Here is a 22,199-nt window from a genome sequence, read left to right on the forward strand (position 1 = left end):
GCAGGGGCAGTGTGTCCCGTTTTGCCACTTGAGGCAAAACAGGAAGTGCCGCCTTGCTTTGCTGCCACTGGAACTGCTTCTTCTCCCTCACTACCTCCTTCGCTGCTGGCGGAGAAGCAGCACCAGCAAGATTTCACATGATTTCCGGCAAAATTTTAGCCAAAATCAGCACTGATGCTGGCACCACTTCCATGCTGCTAGACCAGGTAACCCGTGGGGCGTTTGCCTTGGGGACTGTTGCCTAAATGGCAGAACTGGCTCTGGTCTCATGTAGGCAACCTCAGCAATATATACAGTTCTCAGGAGCCTTAAAAGCCAGCTTTTGGTGAATTTTTGACCATATAAATAGAGGGCATATTTGAAGGTGCAGTCAAAAGTGTTCACAAAATCTGGAGGTCAGAAAATGCAAGTGAAAACAAAACTAAAATTGCTTGTCAGCTTAGCTCTGATGTATGTTGCCTCCTTGTGCATTATACCTAATTTCTCAAGTTATGATGGCTATGTTCTCTTTTTAAAAAATTGGCACAAGTTGAGGACCACCATTAATAGTTGTCTATTTTTGTTTTGAAACAGACAAGTTTACCCACTATTTATTGTATTAATGATGAGAACATGTAGTCTTCATATTTTTTGTTTTTGCTTTAAGTGCCACATATCTTGCATTGGACTAAAAAGGTTGAGAACTGCATGTACTTTTCAGAAATAGAAGCAGAACCAAGCTGTTGCTGTAATTAACATTTGAAGTTGAATGTTATGAGTGTGGGAACAAAATAATCTCTGACAAGGAAATCCTTTTCAATATTATGGCTTTGGAACATTGTAACATCACATTTATTAACTGACGACGTAACTTTGAAACTATCCTTGCAATGAGTTTACTTTTATATGTTAGAAGCTCTTCTGTGCACGTGGGTAAAAACTATTGTAGGAATAGTAGAGTTTACTTAACAAATATGGTAGAGGGTTTTGCAATAGAATTGTACCAGTGTTTTTTTGGTTTTAACATATTATCAGATTTATTTATCTTTTACTGAATCTCATTTTAATGAAATATGGCAAACCATAATCTGTGAAAATTTTGCATGAGACCATTTTATTCTATTATCTCAATCAGTTTTCATACATAGAAAAATCAGGCTGTTGCAGGTTTTCCACATAATGATCATAAACCTCATTATGTGTTGGATGGAAAGCAGCTGATACCATCAGATGAGGTGCTGAACAGAAGACTCCAAATGCATACAACTTAATAGGAATTGTTAAGCTTCTTTTTGCTTGAGGCTCATTCTGACAGGTTTCCCAGAAGTTGATAAGGGTTTGTAATTGGCCTGTTTATCGGTGATTTTGAGTGTGGATTATTGGATTACCTTGGGGAAGAAGAGATAAAGGTAGGAAATAGAATGAAATCCTCCCACTACAGCCAAACAATAAAAGAACAATGGGACAGTATTACATTTTTTATGCAGAAGTCTGTATTTTTCTATTGTTAACTTTGTTCAACTCTACAGATTTAATATCTGATTTTAGATTTGTGTCACAGTGGAAAAAATGTGGTTAGAGACAATTGCCCAAACTGCATTGCATGCCTGTTTGAAATTGCAATATTGGCCCAACAGTGTTGAATAGGTTTGTGATAATAGTCTAGGAGAATTAGACATTAGCAGGGAATACCTGCATGTGGCGCTGTGGGTTAAACCACAGAGCCTAGGACTTGCCGATCAGAAGGTTGGCGGTTCAAATCCCCGTGACAGGGTGAGCTCCTGTTGCTCGGTCCCTGCTCCTGCCAACTAGCAGTTCGAAAGCACATCAAAGTGCAAGTAGATAAATAGGTACTGCTCCGGTGGAAAGGTAAACGGCGTTTCCGTGTGCTGCTCTGGTTCGCCAGAAGCAGCCTAGTCATGCTGGCCACATGACCCAGAAGCTGTCTGCGGACAAACGCCGGCTCCCTCGGCCAATAAAGTGAGATGAGCGCCGCAACCCCAGAGTCGGTCACGACTGGACCTAACGGTCAGGGGTCCTTTACCTTTACCTGCATGTAACTGTACTGCTTGCTTTACAAATAGTAATGAAGTAGCAAAAGCAGCAAAGTACTGTTTTCAGAATGATCAGCTGTGTAACATAGAATTTGCCTCTTCTTTTAGAGATTAGGCAGCCAGTAACCTCTCTTACGTGGGACACGGGTGGAGTTGTGGTCTAAACCACAGAGCCTAGGGCTTGCCGATCAGAAGGTCGGGGTGAACTCCCGTTGCTTGGTCCCTGCTCCTGCCAACCTAGCAGTTCGAAAGCACGTCAAAGTGCAAGTAGATAAATAGGTACTGCTCCGGCGGGAAGTAAACGGTGTTTCCGTGCACTGCTCTGGTTCGCCAGTAGCGGCTTAGTCATGCTGGCCACATGACCCGGAAGCTGTACGCCAGCTCCCTCGGCCAGTAAAGCGAGATGAGCACCACAACCTCAGAGTCGTCCGTGGCTGGACCTAAAGGGACCTAATGGGGTCCCTTTACCTTTACCTAACATCTCTTACAGTTGATTGACTGTTCTTAAGTCCATGTTCTGAAGTCCATGCAATTTTGCACAGAAGCTTCACTACTCTTAGTCTTTAATGAGATGAGGCCAGCCCTTTGGCAAGCACTTTTAATTTGTAATACGTCGGGGATAGTAAAGGATAACATCAGTTTCACTTTCAGTGAGCTTCTTATGCAAAGTCCTTGATTAGATTTTGAGAGGAAGTAGGGGGAAATAAACTTGAAATCATGCCCCAGCGAGTGGAAGGATGGAGGATGGGGAGCATGAAATAGGGATAAAGCATGAGTAGGACACAAACTGAGGAGAGTGGCCAGTTAAAGGAGAAGAGGAGGAAAGAGGGTGGCAATGTAGTAGTAGCGAATGCAGAAGTCTTTGGAGAGGAAGACAGAATAGGATTACCAGACTGGAAGGGGCCTTTGTCACTTAAAATGCTTTGTTGATTCTGTCAGTATCAACATCATATTGCAGAGCTCCTTTCAATCATGTAATGCTAAAATGTAGCATCAGAAATACCAGAAGAGAGCTTCTGTAGCAGATGACCTTCCTGCTGCAGTATTAGTGAAGGAGAAAAAAGAAGAATGTGAATTCTGTTTGGTGTGTGATTAAGAAGCCCCTCAGCCATCCTCTCCATCCTCTGCTTACCTACTCTCTCTGTGTTCCTTTGGCACACAGTTCTTCTCTTAGGAGACCTATACATATTTGACCCTCTCATGTTAAGGAGTGTGCCGACATTCCTCATTTGCTGCTTCCAGCAGGCACTTGTTTGGAGATTGAGCCTGCCCTGGTTGTTTCTATTGCAGCATTTTTTGGTTGTGGATTATGTGGACACCTGAATGAATAATGGGAATATTTATTGCTGCAATACCAGCACTACCTCTTAGCATGAAACACAATGTGACAAAAATTGTGCCTGCTTTTGAACACTATTGTCTGGAAATAAATTGTTCTTTAGAGTAACCGGATATGATCTAGGGAATGCAAATCAACATGTCAGAAATTCCTATCAACCTGAAAAGGGCAGCTGAGAAGCCAAAGAAAGAACACAGTGGATTTTTAGTGCACATTCTATATTTCTCACTTCACCTCTTCCTTTGTGCAGCATATGTGTTCCCGGAGAAGCGTATCATTATTAAAAGAAAAGAATACCCTGCAGGTAAAAGGTCTCTAGCAATCACTAACAAGACCCAATAGATGAACCTGACAAAATTGGGCGGAAACAGCAAGCAAGAAGAAGTCAGAAAGAAATAAAGCGGACCACCTGCCAATCTTATTTTATGTGTTGCTTCAGTGATGTTTTTTTCAGTCTCTTTGTATATCTGGTAGACTGCTTCTCTTCATATAGTTTTTGTCTTGTCCTATGCCCTGACCTGTTGATCCTGCATTTTTTAAATGTTAGCCTTTTCATTCTTTGGCTCAGAAATAGAGAACAATGGAGCAAGAGCCTGTGGAGATTTAGATAGGAGAAAATGATAGAGAAGAAATTGTCCTAAATCAAAGAACATTTTAAGTGGGTTTAATTGTTTTCATGATGAATGCGATTACATGTCATAGGTACACTGAATTTGGTATAATAAAAGGTGCTTTACTATATGCAGAATTATTTTTTTGTAAGGAACAAATATTTATGTACCCTTGACCTTTCCAAGATCCAGCTCATAATTCTCATCTGTTGTACATGGATTTTATATAAGCACAAGTTCCTGTATGGTTAAATCAGACAGGTAAAACTGCACCCATAATTATAAAACCAAAACACTGTAAGGAAAATTCAGAAGATTGGCAGGGTGTGGGAGAGCAAAAATCTGTAGGACCTAGCATTGACAATATGACATGGTAGGCACCAGGTGAGCTTTTCTGTGGAGATGTTCAACTGATGGGGTGCTATAGTTGAAATAACACTCTCCCGTCATCATCCTTCTTACTTCTGGCTATCTTAATTATATGAGATAACCCCAGTATCTGAGGCTTCAGTAATTCATGGTTCCCTCTCACTAACTAGTTAGTTGGTAAAATGCATTACACATCTATGTGATTTGTAGGAGGTTGAAGCAAAGGGAGTTCTCTTCCTATGTTATTTCCATATTCTGTTGTATTTTTATTTACTATTACTATTGTTTTGATTAATCACCTCTTATGGTTTGGATTGTTTGTGGTAGAAAAGTGGGATGCAGAGTTTAAAATGTAAAGAAATGTAGGGATGTAGGAGCAGCATTTTGTGGATAGGAATATTCAGTGTTACTAACATTGGAATTATAAGATCTGTAGAGGAACAAGCCTTGCCTGAAGCATCGTGACTTCCGCAAAGGGAAGGTCAGACTCATCAACCCTTTGGAGCTCTTTGAGAGTGTAGATTTAAAAGCAATATACTTTTTGTGTATACAAGCATTTGCAAATGTTACTATAGTTAAAACTTCTTGTTTATCTGTCTTCATTTTTTTTTTTTTTTAAAAACTGCTCCTGAAAGACTTTGGTAATATCTAGTATTAAGGACTGAAGCAGTTCTGAGGGAAATGTCTTTATGTTATTTTTGTATAAATCTGCAAGACAAATGAAATAATTGAATGTAGAGGCAGCCCTAAACATGGAAAAGATTGTATCCAGGGCAAAAAGCTTTGACATTGTACAACAATGATAGTTCCTGTTAGGGCTAACAAATATTGCCTTGCTTTTTCATATCCATTTACAGCTTCGTTCTGATTTGTGCCTCTGCTCCTCCCTAACTTTTCTCAAACATTAATAGAAGCAAGTTAGTTTAAGCTACTAAATTTACAATAATTACCGTTGCAGCCTTTTGACAACTATTGAGCAGAAACATCCTTTGCCTTCTAAACAATTGGCCTGTGCTGCTTTAATGCCTCTATTGTGGCCACATATAATTGCTTTCAAGCCTGATTCTGTAGCAACCTGGATAAGAGTTAAGGTGAGAGAAGAGACTGGTCCATGGAAACCATAAATGGTTGGTTTGACTAGTAAGCCAAGCCAAGCGGTTCGAGCCTTTGAATCTATTCCTGGCTTGGCTTCTTCTGTGCTGGAATTCCAATTTCTAGATAATGTTTCTTTACCTTAAACATTTTGCAGTATATCTCCTCATATTGGAATGTGACACATTTTTATTGTCTTGGATGACACGTGTGCAAAATTTCAGATTTCTGGTTCATGTGCAACTTTACACTAACAACTTTGATACCCCATGAGCTAGTGAGTCAGCCTTGTGAGTAAGGTTAAAATGTCTTTAGGTATGCATTGTGTATTTCTTACTCTTTTCTTGGATTTCCTGTTCTTTTATGCTTGTTTGAAAGCCATAAGTTTAGCTGTGAATATAACTGGAAATTTCACACAGTCCTATCTCACATTATTTAAATATAGGTTCTTTCATTGCCTTCAAAGTTGACGTTAGTTGTCTCATTGAAAAGTTAAAAGTCTAACTTGAAACCACATGGATCTTTTTAAGCATTTGCCATTCCTTTAAAAATAATCAGATCCCAGCAGCTTCATTTCAGCACTATTCTTTAATGGTTCAATGGCACCTCAGTAGGAGCCTGTCAATTGAGAGCCTGCCAACATTCAATTCTAGCTGGCTGCCAGGGACTAAAAACTTTGATTGCAAACTTGCTGAATCTGACATTACACTAGAGAATAAAACAGAATGTACTCTAAAGCATTTCAGTAAATGACATCACCTGAAATTTCTATGTACAAATAAGAATGAAGTGCTTCTAGCAAAATGGAAAACTAAATTTCTTCTTGAGCCTTTTCCATGAACATTTTAAATGTATTTGGTGCCCATTTGACATCAGACCTACCATATGCAGGTAGTTCTAGATTACTTTGATTTTTTACATCTTTAGTAACTAGAACTTAGGTTTATTCCCCTCTGTATATTGTCTCAAATAAGTCAATTTTAAGAGGAAATGTGATAGACTGGAGTTAGATAGCAGGAGTTCAGAGTACCCAGAGTATTAGTTTACTTGGGACAAGACATTTCTGATGTATTGCTCTCTTTGGGGGGCGGGGATCATCATCAGGCTGTTGTTTCTGGACCCAATTCATGTTGCTGGGAATATCTGTTCTTCTATAGGCCCCTCTCCTAGTTTTGCGATACACTTACACCTTTAAGTGTTAGGATGTGTTCTGGAACAGTATTTTTTTTCAGAGTTAAGGAAATAATAACTTGATTGTTCCTGATGTAGGTTTCCCCCCCAGTGTTACTGAATTCAGACAGTCAGCATTCCATGCCCACTAAGCATGTTCAGTGTTCACTTGGGCTGTCTTTGGAGCCCTATCTCTTCTTTGCACCCCACTCCTTTTAAAAAAATGATTATTATTCTTTTGTACTGCTGCAAACTTTTTGTGTGTGTGAATATTTTATTAGTTGAATATAAGAACAACATCAAATCAAATACAAACAATCAAATACAGTTTTACCCTACCTCCCCCCCCAAAAACAGCCCCAACTATGTCCAGGTAATTACATTAGTAATAGAATCAAATAAAAAATTATTTCTACAGTTGCTGGTTTAAAAAATATCAGTCCACATGCTCCCATGTATCTTAGGTGGTTTAAATGCATGTTATTTCTTTGATGCATATGTAATAAAGGAGGACCACATTATGTAAATGTTATGTAGTTTCTCATGTTGTTTCTTTCACATACCCTTTGTTAACTTTTCCATCAAAATTAATTCCCAGACATAAGCATACCAAATTTCATATAGGTTCACTTTTAACTGCAGTGTCTAGCAACAGCCAGACGTGCTGCAGTTATAAGATGCACAATTAAGTGTTTATATCCTAAGATTTTGTGCTTCATCTGCAAATATAGAAAGCAATGCTATTTTGGGATCTAAATTGATCAATTGAGATGTAATTTGTTCCATTTCCTGAAATATTTTTAACCAGAAGTTTTTAATCAATGGGCATTTCCACCACATGTGTATAAATGTTCCTCCATTCCCACAATTTCTCCAACATTGCGGAGAAATATTTTTGTCTATTTTGCTTAGCAATGTGGGATGCAAGTACCACCTGTGGGTTAGCTTTAAGGTGTTTTCTCTTATTCGGGCAGAAATAGCCCAAAAGGAGACTTTTTGCCACATTCCTTCCCACAAGCCATAATCAATCCTTTCTCCCAAGTCTCTTTCCCATCTAGTCTTCAACATGGAGGGCTTTGAGGTTGAGAAATTTACAATTGCTTTATAGATTAAAGCAATTAGACCTTTACCTCTAGGGTCTGTGGTATATAAAATATTTTCAAATGCAGTTAGTGACTTCGTCTCTTGTTTGTGGATTTCTGTGCTACTTATAAAATGGATGACTTGATGGATTACCATCCAATTGTTGGAAAAGTTTTGAACCATTTCTTGTAGTATTAACCCAGACAATGGGGTGTTTTCTTTGTAAAAGTCTTTAAGCCAAAACAGGCCCACATTTTCCCATTTTTCAAAGGGGAATGTTCTGTCTCTATTATAGAAAGTAGGGTGAAATGCCAATGGTATTAGAGGAGAAGGCTGAGAGGCTATCTGTGGGAACCATTTCTTCCAGACTTTTAGATTAGATAATAAAAAGGGGGTTTGTATCTCAGTAAATGATTTTTTTATTAATTTGCCAAAATGGGACCCCTCTTACTGAATTCTGTTCATTTGGGTTTTCCATATTTAGCCAAGCTATTTGTTGAGATCCTTGAATTACCAGAAAAATGCTATGTAGATGGGCTGCTGCATAGTACCACATGATATTAGGTACTGCCGTGCCACCTCCTTTGGCTGGTTGATATAACGGTTTATATGGTAACCTTGGCCTTTTATTCTGGTGTATAAATTTTAGAAGCATGTTTTGCCAATTTTGTAATTTTTTGTCTTCTGTAGCTAGTGGTAAGACTCTAAATAGAAGAGGTGCGGCACTATTTTTATAGTGGCGATTCGGCCCGACCATGACAGCGAACCCTTGCTCCAAGTTTTCAATTTTTGTCTAATCTCTCGGATCATTGGACCAAAATTAAGCTTTTCCAAATTTTGAAGGTTCCTGGGGATAATAACTCCTAAATATTTAAAATAGTTCTGACAAAGTTTTATTCCAGTGGAGTGCTGAAGTTGTAGTTGTACTACAGATGCCATATGAATGCATAGCAGGTCTGATTTGCTATAGTTAACACAAAAACCAGAGACCTTTCTGTAAGCATCAAGAATTTTCATTACAGCAGGGAGGCTTGTTCCAGGGCGAGACCAGATGACTCTGCCCATTAATTTGAATTCCAGACACCTCAGCGTCTCCACTAAGTGCTAGAGCCAAGGGTTCCATTGTCAGGGCAAAAAGCAGGGGCGACAATGGGCAGCCCTGCTTCGTGCCCTGGCCCATTGATATAGGCTCTGAGTGTATACCATTTATCAAAATATTTGTGGTGCAATCCTGATATAAGGTAGTCAGCAGTGCAATAAATGGGGCTCCCATGCCAAAACCTCGCAAGGTTTCAAAAAGAAAATTCCATTCAAGACGGTCAAATGCCTTCCTTGCATCCAATGTAAGGATGGCTGTCGGTGCCGGTTGGTTTGATCCCCAGTATATTGCATTGAGGATCCTCCTAGTTGAGGTAGTTATTGACCTTTGCCTAATAAAACCTGTTTGATCTGAATGTATATAATTCGGTACAATTGTCGCTAACCTGTGTGTAATAATGTTTGTAAGTAATTTTAAATCAACATTTATTAATGAGATAGGCCTATAGGACTCAACCGACTCCAGGTCTTTATTTGCTTTTGGTAGCACTACGATGTGTGTGTTTTTCCAAGTTCCAGGTATCAGGCCATGATCCTTTATATCTCTAAATAATTCCAGCAAAAATGGGGCCACAAGTTCAGAAAAGGTTTTATAAAAATAGCCAGTAAACCCATCTGGTCCAGGTGCCTTAAATGGTTTTGTCTTTTTTATACTATCTAATATTTCCTCAAGTGAGAAGGGTTGATTTAAGTAAGTTGCATGCTCTTCTGTTAATTTTGGAATGTTAACTGTGGCCAGAAATTCCTGAATGGCGTTTAGCGATGGTGTTCCAGAAGTGTATATGGTCTTATAGAATGAATGAAAGGCTTGGTTAATTTTAAGTTTATCATGTGTTATTTCGCCTTTGTTTTTATTGAGTGGATTGTTCTGTTAAGTTTACATTTCTTTGTTTGCTAAGATTGCTGAGTTTTTATTATTAAACTCATAGTATTGTTAATTTAAATATTGAAGGGATGTTATTATTTTTGGTATTTCTAACATGTCTAATTCTTTTCCAAATTAATTTGAGATACACTCTGTTACTACTTGTTTTTTATTTATTTTTCTAATTCTTTTATTTCTTTTTAAAATTGGAGATGAATATTTTATTTCCTTTTTTTTATTCTCCTCTTCTCACTGATTAATGTTCCTCTAATTACTGCTTTGAATGTATCCCAAATTAAAGCTGCGTTATATAATCCTGTATCATTGATCTTAAAAAAATTCTGGTATCTCTTTTTGCAACCATTCGAGAACCAGTTGATCTTGCAGTAGCCATGGGTCAAGTCTCCATACTGGGTTTCTTGGGTATCCTTCTCTCAGCAGTTCAGCAATAACCATAGCATGGTCAGAGACTTCTCCTGCTTTGATCTCTGAGGAGTGGATCCGATGGATCCATCGCTCTGATGTCAATAAATAATCAATTCTAGAGTAGTTTGTATGGTGATTACTAAAGTCAGTATAGTACCTTAAATCAGAGTTTGCCATTTGCCAGATATAATATAAATTGAATTTTTTTTAAAAGAATTCTATACAGAGGGGTTTTTGTTGATGGTGAGCGTCTATTGAGTTTTTTGTTCTGACCTGAACAATTTCTGTCAAAATATTCATTTAGGACTAAATTAAAATCTCCCTCCAGGATTGTTTGACTTTTTAAAAAAATTTCCAGCTCTGTCAATGTCTTTTCCAAAAATTCTTCCTGTTGATTGTTTGGTGCATAAAGATTACCTATAGTCAGCCATTCGTCCTGCAGTGTGCCCCTGATAACATCCATCAGGATCACTAAGGGTTTGTTCAAGTTTAAATTCTGATTTATCTGCAACCCATGTTGCTACCCCACGAGCCTTAGATGTTTCTTGAGAGGCAAACCACTGTCTCCCAGAGGAGGGGAGGGGAGATGTACTCATTGTAGCCCTCCTCCTCCTCTGGTGAGTCTCCTGGACCAGAATCAAGTCTGGTCTCCCTTTTCTTAATTCCTTCCAAGCCCGTCTTCTTTTTATGGGTGACCCCAGTCCATTAACATTCCATGTGATTATTTTTAAGTTATTCATACTTGCTCCAGGCTGATTAGTACGTTATAGGAGCGCGTGGAAAACATTATATCTAAAAGGCAATTGTCGACAACTTGCAATAGTTTAACAGCTGGACGGTGAACAAACCCCAAACTTCCCCTTCCCTCCCTCTTTCCCCTCCCACCTACAACAAGAAAATTCCCTCCTGCTGTTGGAACCATTGTGGTATCCACAGAGTAGTAAATTCTACTCTTTCAGTAGTATTAACAATAGGGGATGACCAAAATCACTGCTTCCCCCCCTCCCAGGAACATTCTATGATAGTAAAGTTACAAAGCAAGTCATAAAAGCCAAGACAAAACGATCTCACGCAGAGCATAAGCCATCTTGTGGGATTCTCTGTCCATTTTTCTTCTGCAATGGATTTTTCTTTCCTTTAATTTTTTCACTGTCTTCCCCCCTTGTTGTTTCCATTCAAAAGGGTCTTTTTCAGTCTCGTCATCGCCATTTTCCTCCACTCCTTCTGTTGTCATGTCTTCAATTTGTACATCAAGCTGTTTCAATAATTTTTTAGTTTCTACATGCGAAGCTGCTACCTTGGTTATTCCATTATGAGTGATGATCAGCTTAAAGAGGAATCCCCATTTGTATTTTATCCCTGCATTGCAAAGTAACGTGATGTATGCTTTGAATTCATGACGTCACTGCAAGGTCCCAGGAGAAAGGTCTTGGAAGATAGCTATAACAGAGTCCTCATGTTCTATTTTTTCCAGTTTTCTGAAACGTTGCATTAAATCATTTTTCACCAAGAACGTGTTAAAGCAGACTCTCTGGGGGGGTTCACCGTTTTTAGGTTTAGGTCTCAGGGCTCTGTGTATGTGTTCTATATTTTCTGCACTGATTTTGCAGTCAGGAAATAATTCTTGAATCCATGTGAGGAAGGCTACTTTTAGATCTGAGTCTCCAAAATTTTCAGATAGGCCCCTGGCCCTCAAGTTAAGTCTCCTTTCCCAATCTTGATAGTCTTCCAGTTGGATTCTAAGGTCTGCTGCGTGTGTTAATAGTCCTAATAGATGTTTTATTTTTCAAGCTTAATTCCATTGCTGTGTTAGCTGTAGTTTTTACATCATTCACAGTCTCAGTTAATTTAGTAATGTCTTCCCTCAGTGGGAGGAGTGCTTTTGCCCAGCCTTGGGCTAATTCCTTCCTGATTAGGGCTACTAGACATTGTGCATTTTCAAGGCCTATCAGTTTCCCTGCTCCTGCTTTTTCATTTTTGGAAGCTTTGGCAGCCATTTTGGGGCCTGTTAGTGCCTGAGGGAGATTCTTTCGAAGGTAGTGAAATCCACGAATCTAAGGTCCCTTTTAGCAATCCAAGCTTGCTAAAACTCATAGCCTAACAGGGGGAATTATTTTTAAAATGCTTACTCGTCATTGTCTTGGTTTGTGCTGGTTATTGTTCTCAGGAAGGAGCTCAGCGGCGATTTAAGGCACCATCTTGGTTGATGATGTCACCATCCCTCTGGAACAGCATTTTTGACACCATTGGAAGGAATGCACTGTCCTTTCACCCCACTATTTTAGCACTTCCTCAAGGGGATAGGGCAGCAGAAACTGTCCATGGCTCACAGTTCCCTAAATGGAATCCGAACTGGGTGCTAAAAGCATCCATGGCCTTTCAGGCCTATGGCCACATGTGCCCTCAAGTTCCTGACTTTAAAATTGGTATTCATGCTGGCTGTTAAATCTATGTGAAGGGTCTCCAAACTCCTGCGATCCCCTGTTACGTATTTTACATCAGGAAGTAGTGGTGCTCAGATCCATCTTTTGTTCCTAGGATTAATTCAGTATTTCACAGGTCACAGGAGGTTCTTCTGCTCACATTTTCTCCAAACCCATTGCAAGCCCAGTAAAGAGTATGCAACATGCTAGATGCCTGTGGTGTTCTTTGCTTCTCTTTGGACAGAACTGCTGAATTTTGGGAAGGGGAGGGTGTCTTTCCATCTTTTTTCCTTAGGGAAGAAAGTGGCTCTGTCTTGTATCTCTTTATGATTTTAAGGGGGTCTCCATTTTAGAGTACATGGAATTTATTTATTTTTAACAAAATTTCCATACCACTTGTTCATAACAAAACCTCTAAGTATTTTGCAATAAATAAACTGATTCACAAACACTGGGGAAAATGCCACCGGGGCAGGGGACAGGATTAGCTCTCCCATTCTCTTGGGGTGGGAGTAGCCTTCTTCAGCTACCTTTAAGGAAAATTTCACCATTGTGGGCAGCCACTTGGGTTTCCTCCATATTTTTGCCAAACATGATAAAATTGAAGTTTCTGCAGAAGGGCTGCTTGATCCCAGACACCCACCTTGGATCCTATGACTCTAATACATTCCAAGAGACAGAAATGCTCTCGATACAACATGGCGTGGGGGTGGGGTGGAATGGAAATTTTCTTACCATGATTTCTGTTTCCAGTTATCTCATGAAATACATTCTACTTGCCCTTCTTTTATGGGATTAGCACAATCGTATTATGTTAGTGCTTTCTGTGTGCACCTTGCACGCTTGGTGTTAGGGTGTCCTGATCAGTGGCTCCTTTCTCCTGTTGGTTCTGCACTGTATCTCTCTCCCCCTGCCCGATGTTTCATTTCTCACCGAGTTTAATTTTAAGCAGGTGGCTCAGTGGCCTGTATCGTGGTTTTCTTTCCATGGATGTCTGTGAAATCATTGATGAGGGTTGATGAGTTTTCCTTCCTTTGGCAGTTGGTCTGGAGGGTGGGGTAAACCCTCCCTCTGATAAGATGGCTATAAGAATCCATGTTCTGCCTCTAGAGACAGGATTTCTCTCTATGTGACAACTGCAAAACAAATTCACAGTAAGAAAACGTTTCTGTCCTTAACGTCATTATTTATTTTAAACCACTTAATAGTATAAATAACACTTGATTTTAAAGATTCCTTAAAATTGCAGTAGATCTAACATGTAAAATCTTTCACAATGAGTTCCAAATGTTAGGTGGCATTTTATGCTACGTGTTTGATCTAAATTATGAGTTTGATATAAATGTTGATCTTTTTCTTGTTGTGAAAGCCATAAACCATACTGTACTTTCTATTCAGAACAGTTTTAGATGTGTTCTGCTTTGTGCAAAGCCCCATGCTATTTTCTGCAACCATTATGAGATGTGATATATTATTCTATACAGCAGAGCTGTGGGCTTCTGTATATGAAGATGAATTCACGTGGACAAAATTTTCCTTCACAAGCATACATTTTTGTGCACTAATAGAGTCTCATACTTGTTTGTATATGCTTTCATTTTCTAAGACTTAGATATCTTGTGAGACAAAGTATGTAAATAATACCTTAGGCTTACTAAGTCATGAAATGGACAAATCTCCTGCATCATAGAGCTGCAGAATTGGAAGGGATCCCAAGCTTGGGTGGACTTTGGTAATATGGTGCCCTAAGCGAGGACAAAAATTTTCATGCTCTCAACTTTTGAGTAAGTACCATATACCATATATCTAGGCAAACCCCTGCAATGGAAAAATCACAGCTAAAGACTCCCTGAGAGATGGCCATCCAACCTCTGTCTAAAAACCTCCATTGAAGGAGAGTCCACCACTTTCTGAGATAGTCCATTCCACTGGCAAGCAGCTCTTGCCATCAGGAAGTTCTTCCTAAGGTTTAATTGGAATCTCCTTTTTTGTAATTTAAATCCATTGTTATGAGATTTAAGAGTAATAGAGAAAACATATTTTCTCCATCTTCCATGTGATGGCCCTTCAGATATCTGGAGATGCCCATCATATCACCTTTCAGTCTTCTCAACACCAAACATACCAACTCTTGGTTGCCCTCTTTGGCACATGTTCTAGCTCGGCAATATAATGCCTAAAATTGTGCACAAACAGGTAAAGTTGATGAGACCATGAACTAAACCAACTAGACTAAAATGTGTTTGTTAACAATATTTTAAATGGCACAGGATGGGGAAAAGACTCAGATGTGTTCATATTTATTTTGGGATAAGAATCCTTTGATTCACTGCCAGTCTTTGATTTGTTTATGCTGTTATGTTAATCAAAAGCTGAAATGATTTGAAAGAGAATCTCTGTCCTGGGAAAACCTGGGATTTGCAACCTAGGTCTCTTCTGTTTTGGATATGGCAGCCATTTTGCTCCCATAAGGTAAGAATTCACAAGCATCAGGTGAGCAGTGAGACTTGTTCTTCTTTATGCCAAATTCCTAGAAGTATTGACCTGAGATGTTCAGTACTGAAGGGATACTGAGAGGAATACTGAAGAATACCCTGGAATATAGAGGGCTTGTTTAGAAACCCTGAGAGATTCTTTGGAGCCTAGATTGTGTAAGCAGGCAGCTAAGTAGGCACAAAGGATGCGGAGAGTTTGTAAATTGTGTTTAAGTAATATTGTGTACAGAAGCTGTGTGGAAAAACACACACTATGCAATCAAAAATAATCAGGCTTTTTTTTTACATTTCACTTAAGGGTTCTGAAGTGTGGCACACCCTATTTGTGATTTTCATCTTTTTTAGAAGGTTGAATAAGTTGTGTAAGAAATACATTGCATCTAGTGTTTTATAGTACCCTTGTTCACCACCACTCTGGTGAAAACTATGGCCATTATTTCAGTTCGCACCTCGTTTCTCTTTGCTGTACCAGGTGAGACAAAATAGGACCCAACATGGGAGTTTTGCATTAGTGATGCAATTCCCCACAGCAGTATTGCAAATGTCTTATTTGCATATGGTGTTGGATTGGGCCGCAAGAGTTTCTGAAAGCAAAGTTTGGGATTCATGTTGGAAATGTAGGTAGGAACATACAAAGCTACCTTTTACTGAGTCAGACCATTAGTCTATCTAGCTATGCATTGCCTGCATGACAGGATTTTAGACAGGGTTCTCTCCCAGTCCTACCTGAAGATGCTGGTGATTGAACTTAAGAGTTGAGATCTTCTGCATAGACAACTGAGTTATAGCTCTTCCCTGTCAAATAGGTGATATCAGTTGGGTCAGAGCCAGTTGGTACCCTTGCATGAGCATAAGGGTTTTGATTGGCAGTGGGGGATTGGTTTGTGGGAGGAACATATTTGCTATGGTGCTTGGGCATGGTGCTGTCAGGGTATGGGGAAGATGGGAAAAACACTTCCTTCTCCTTTTTCATGAGTAGATGCCTCTGCTGGTGCAACAGCACTGTGAAAACAAATTAGATATCCCTATGTGTTTAAATTCTATTGGAGATATTTCAGCTTCTACTCTGGACTTCACAGAGGTAAACATGTAGCAGGTATTTCAAAGCCCTAATACATGGTTGCGTCCTTGATTTGAATCAATAATGTGACTTGTATGTCCTAGTTTCTGAGTCAGAGATGGCCTGAGGAGTTCACCGAGTGTTAAATGATGTGCATGTTGACATTTTGCAGGCAGTTCCTTTATGTAGATTCTTCCTCAGAAAAAAAGAGTCGTGCGTTTGATATATCTGCAGTCAGATTTTGGGCCTGTGAATTAATCCCTATTGGGAATGATTAGAAGGGGTAAGAGTTGAAGTTTGAAATTTTAGAGAAACACTTTGGTCTCCTAAGAGAAGAGCTGAGAGAAAGCTCTGGGGATTAATTGGAAATCCATAAAACTCAATTGATGGAAAAAGTTCTGAAATGCAGGTTGTTTAGGTGTTGGATGCACAATTCTGTATTATCTATAATTTGCATTTCCTTGTAACAAACTGCAAATTATGTTACTATTTTTGTGTGTGTGTGGAAGAGAAACTGAGGCACGAGAGAGTGATACTCAAGTTTTAGCTACTGAGTCTGGGGCTAAGGTGAAAGTTGAGCCCAGACAATGTTCATTATTCAGCCTTCTGAGCCACAGTGGCTCATTCTTTTCTTATTTTATCACATAGGTGGTCATAGGGGAGGTTTCATAGGACCCGGACAAATTCTTAGAACTTTAATTGATTTACTTACTGCATTTATATAACTTTATGGTAATATGCCCAAGGCAGTGAAAACCCTAAAATGTTGAATGAAGCAAACATGCACAAAAACACAGGTAAAAATAATATGAGCAGAATTCTTTCAGGCTATTGGTGGTTCCATCAGTTACTAACAGGCCAGGCTTAGGAAATGCAGTCTATCTTTTGCCTTCCCATCTTGGCATACGGGCCTTCGTATCACCTGGAAAGATGGGAGACATGTTATCCCTACTAGACACCCTCAGGCCATCTTGAGTTTTGTTTCCATTTGTGTTCAGAATTGGTAATGATGAGTCTTTGTTAGTTAAGCTTATTTGCTGATCCATGATGGCTGTGAACATGGGTGTAGACAGAATTTATTTTAGGGGGACAGGCTTTATGTTAGGGGGGCAGAACTGAGTTATCTGTGATGCAATTGGTCAGTTAAGTATTTTTATTTATTTGGTTGATTTGGGTGGGGCAGCCGCCCCCACCCCGCACCCCCTTGGCTACGCCCATGGTTGCAAAAGAGCAGCATTCTCACTATTTCTCTGGTTGTCTAATAATTTAAGGTTTAAAAATATCCAGGAAACTTAAAAAAAAAAAAAAAAATTAACAAGCTGAGAATCACTGCTGTGTGCATGCCATATAATTACCCTATGAGATTAATGGGTTTTCTTTCGGATTCCCTTTCTTGTTCATATTGTGCTTTAATAAAATATTTTTAACATTTTCTTTTTTTAGCACAAGTACAAGCTCCTTCAAATAAGATGATTAACTTTCGATCATGAATTAAGGAACAGCTGTGCTTCAGTGTCATGTGTTCCTTCCTAAGCTTAGAATAATTTTCTGGACGCAAAGGGAAGGAACTTAACTTCCTGTGATTTTATGCAGAAACAGAATTTTGCTCATCTGTAAAACAATAATAGGACAACCTAAACAAGATAGATAAATCATTTTTGATAGGGTCATAAAGCTTGTTTGTATCTTGGATGTGTGTTGAAGAATAGCATTTTAAGCATATTTTGTTGCACTTCTTAATTTTTTGTTCTGTTCCGAAATCTGACAGTCTCTGTGGCAAGGGGCGGGCAGATTTTCATTCTTCTGAAGAGAAAAGTCTGCATTTTAGGAAGGAAACTGCTTCTTAGAATATTAGACATGAGTCGATTGAGATACAGTCCTGAAGCCTTCTTTCTGCTAGCAAAATCAGTGCAGTATGCTTGCGGTTAACCTGGAAGAAAGCTGCTGACATTTCTTCGTGACAGCTAGAAGTGGAAGGACCCAAACTTGCAGTGCTCCCTCCCCCAAGAGATTGTTAGTCCATTCCTTTATAGTGGCTCATTTGGGCTCTCTGTCATCACCAGGATGCTGCCACTGAATGTGTGTCATGGTTACAGTAGAATGTGGTAACGTAACAGCCATGAAAGCCCAACGCGAAAGGCTGCAAATTCCAGGGCTGACCTTGGAGTAAGTATTGTCTGCCTTTTAATATTTTAATGCTTTCTGCATGGCACTAGCTTTTGTGCGAGCTGTAGTTATTTAACATGCGTTTGTGCTGACAGGCTCAGAGCACTGCAGCTTTAGGTCGCAGGAACATTTTCAGAAAGCATTTCAGTTGCTGTTTGCAATGTGTGAGCCTAAAGCAAGGATATTGCAGTATATTTCAGATTAAAATATACTGCATACTTAAAATCACTGAATGCATGAATGTGAGCATCCTAAAAGCATACTGTGAAATAATGCTTCGGTAGGCCACGGTGTTCGTTTCTCTCTCACACCCTTTCTGTTTCTGTTTGTTTATCCCAGTGCTGCCTTTTTGAAAGGCCTCTTTCTCTGCTGAATAATAGAGAGCTCTGCAAGAGATTAGGGCATAAGAGGAATGCTATTTGTGAAAATTCATTGCGTATGATCCATGTTTTACTGTGTAGAGTACTGGTGAACTGTATTGCATTCTGACATTTCTGCTTGGTATTCTAGTCTTTGCATTAAATGTGTTTGTGTAGGTAAGGGCTTTGTTTACTTAGTGATGTTTTAGGACTGATGGACTCATTTGAATGATTCCAGTTTGCATTTAGAAAACAGCTGCATAAAAACATACGTATTTGATTTACAGTGAACATGTTGACCATAATGTCTGATTTTTAAAGTGCCAGTCCACTGATTCTGAATTAATCAGCCAGTGCAAAATGTGTTTATTTTTGTGTCCCACCACAATTTGCTGCATAGATATAGATGTATACCAGCACACACACACACACACATGCAGTATTCTCTCAAGATGTTATTTTTGTAGGTATTGAATAGATTTAATGTGCCAGTTGTTCTGCTTTCCTAAAGAGAATAGGTCATCTGTAAGGTCAGATTACTTAGCTGTGAACCATTTTACCCATCTACAAATTAGGTATGTTATTTGATATACGTTTGCATTTATGCATGTAGTGCCACTTCTAGTGAGTTGTAACTGATACAAAATATTAATTCTGTTAGTATAAATGGCATTCTGGTATCTTTGACCACCTTTGATAACTAGATTACAGAAACACTGACATTAATAAAGGTAGTAGTTTCTGTGAGTGTTTCATTTATTGTATGTGATGTGTAGATAGAACCCTGAAAGAATTACATAAACGCAGTGATAATGGTTTGCTTATTGTTTATTTTATTTGAGCATACCTTCCTTTAAAAAGATGGAGTCCAGTGTTTATACTTGGAGTTTTGCTTGATATACCATATATACCACTTGATATACCACTTTACCATATATAAAAGTAATAAATAATAGTAAGAAATTCTTGATTTTTTAAAGTATTGGGTTGTGATTGTTTTTAGTCTCAACATTTTATTATTTTCTGTTATATAGCTTTTATGTCTGACTTAATGTTTGACATATTTCATTTACAAAGTTTCTAAGGTAAAAATGATCCATTACGTTGCATTGGCAACTTGATAAAATTCTAACTCTTAACTATTATTTTGGTCAATTTTTAGACACAATGACAGCTGGCAAACTTTGTATTTTTTGTTACTAATTTTATTTTTATTTTCCACTAAAATTGGTGCATTAATGGACTTCATCTTAAGAATTGGGTATTCAAAGTTTGGGCTGGATGTTTTCCTTTGATAGATTATAGAATTTGAAAAAATTGTAGTCTTTAACTCCATTTTGCAAACATTTTATTAATAATCAGAATAGCAGTATTCCTGAAGGGAGCCATGGACTCCAGTAGGCATAGTTATATCTTCTGTTTCCATACTGTCTCTTGCCTGTGTACCTCAGTTCTGCACAGTTAACTATGAGATTTGCCATTGTTCAGAATAATTTGGATGACATGGAGTTTTAATATTGGTAGTTGGCCTGTTGCCATTATTGTTGGTGTTATGACTGGTGGAGTTATATTAGTAGTATTTTGAGAAAATTCCCACCACAAACAATTTGTGCCAGGTTTATTGACACAAATAAACATAGGCTGGAATTAGGCACAGTAATACAGATTTGATTAGATGAGAGCACAGTCATGTTAAATTTTTACAGATGTCTTTCTGGAACAAGTATTTAAGATATCAGGTATTCATAATTCAATGTTTAGACACTGCTGTTGTCAGTGACTGTACCATATTTTCACAAATGGCATTCTCAAAACTAAAAACGAATAGTAATATTTTCATTATTATTTATTTTCCTCTAGGCCTGTTGCATCTTTTCTTTTGTAATTTTTCTTATGTGTATGTGTTAGTGTCGCATTTAAAGTACTGAAATAAGTTTTTAATACTTCTTTCAGCCAATTTTCATTCAGCGTTTGCACAGTGCAATATTGTAGCCAATGAGGTTCATCTGAGGCATGATCATTGTTAATTGATTTCCCCCCCCCAGTGCATGGCAATTCAGAATTGAGGGCAATCCGTTTTCCTGAAAGTTAGCAGAATCTTTCTTTTGTGCATCAATTTGTGTACTCAAATTTGTGCTAATTTCATTTTTACAAGCAATTTTTATAACAAGATTTGTTTTTTTTTTAAAAAAATTGCTCCGTGTGTTTGAACACTTTCTTATAATGAAAACATTTGCATGGTTAATCCCACCCCCCATTTAATTAGGAAGATACAGAAAATTTAGGGGTCTTTTGACATAATTTTTTTTGTTTGGCTTTCCTCAATGTAGAGAAAACCAGTTTCCTGTCTACTGATTGTGCTTGAGGCCATACTCCCTTAATTCAGTCATACTATAGGATTTTTACTCAACTTCTGTTTACTAGAGATGACATTATTTTAACTTTCAGTCTCACCCCAAGAAGCCTGAGCCCAACCCCAACAAGCCCTTGCAGTCCATGCAGTCCTCTGTACGCTTTTCATTTTTGGAGGTAAGCAACTAAACTTCCATTGTTGCAGTTCTCTGCCTTCCACATTGAAGAGGGGGAATAGATAATTGAAGCCTGTATGTATGTATGTATGTATGCATGTATGCATGCATAGTCAAGCAAATATTGGTAGCTTTAAAAATGTTTCCTCAAAGTAAATTAATTTGCATGTGTGGTAAGATAATACTGGTAGAGTTAGAGGTGGTAGAAGTCTTTGGATTTCTGAAGATTCAAGGTTTGTGAAGAGCCTTACTAATGCACCAGTTTGGCCATCGTGATAAAATGTGATTTATCTTTTCAGGAATGATCTGTAGTGAGCTTTGGGTTCACACATTTCTTGCTTCCTCTCCTCCAGCACCAGAGGAGATCTTCCATTTTCATAATCCATGGTTTGAAGTTGACTTGTTTTAAACAAACTCTTAAAATTAACCAGAGTTTGTCAGACAAAACAGCATGATGCAGATAGTCTCGAACAAAAGCAAAATTTTCAATCCCATGGCAAAATGAGCAACATACAAACTGAAGGCTTGCCATGGCTTGTTTCAGTACCTGGTAGCTTTGCATTTACTGTACTCTGCTGTTCAGAATACTGTCAAATGCACACCATCTGAATTTATCAGTTAGTTCAACCTTTTTCCCAGAAATTATTTGACCACTTGTGGGTTGCCTAAAATTCAGTTATTCTTCTGGTCATTCGTGATTACGATTGCCAGCTCAAAAGTTTAGTACTTCATAGCTCTGTTCAGAATATTTTTGTATTCTGAAATGTTGTATTTGTCTGTGATGTTTTGGAATATTTTTTCAAAATTAGATAGACTTAATGTATTTGCTTTGCACAGGTTGTGCAGTAGTTCTTATATCTGTGCCTACCACTCTCTGCAACGAGAGTCGCTAACTTGTGGTCTTCCAGATGTTGTTGGACTCCTACCAGTCCCATTCAGCATGGCCTATAATATGGGGTGATGGGAGTATTGGTTCAGCTCTAAGTTTAACACAACACAACACAACACAACACAATGATTGAACAAATACTTAATAAACAACAATATTAATTGAGCACAGGGTTAATATTAAAGAAGAAGAT

General features: G+C 38.5%; 1 protein-coding gene across 9 annotated transcripts in view; it reads left to right on the forward strand.

Annotated features, from left to right (window-relative positions):
* The window catches only part of MAST4 (microtubule associated serine/threonine kinase family member 4), a gene marked incomplete at its 5' end in the record, with an annotated part of 192,710 nt that overhangs the window by 69,674 nt on the left and 100,837 nt on the right, over positions 1-22,199 (forward strand). The window contains 2 exons of one of the 9 annotated variants that reach the window (XM_080972182.1): positions 18,181-18,230; positions 21,038-21,118. The exons of 7 other annotated variants lie outside the window; for them this stretch is intronic. In XM_080972182.1, coding sequence (XP_080828308.1) covers positions 18,184-18,230; positions 21,038-21,118 — 128 coding nt within the window. Of the gene's footprint in view, positions 1-18,180; positions 18,231-21,037; positions 21,119-22,199 lie in introns of those variants that run through there. One more of the 9 variants, XM_080972185.1, reaches the window with a different exon arrangement.

Source organism: Podarcis pityusensis, assembly GCF_964106645.2.
Source record: "Podarcis pityusensis genome assembly, chromosome: 11".
NCBI lineage: Eukaryota > Metazoa > Chordata > Lepidosauria > Squamata > Lacertidae > Podarcis > Podarcis pityusensis.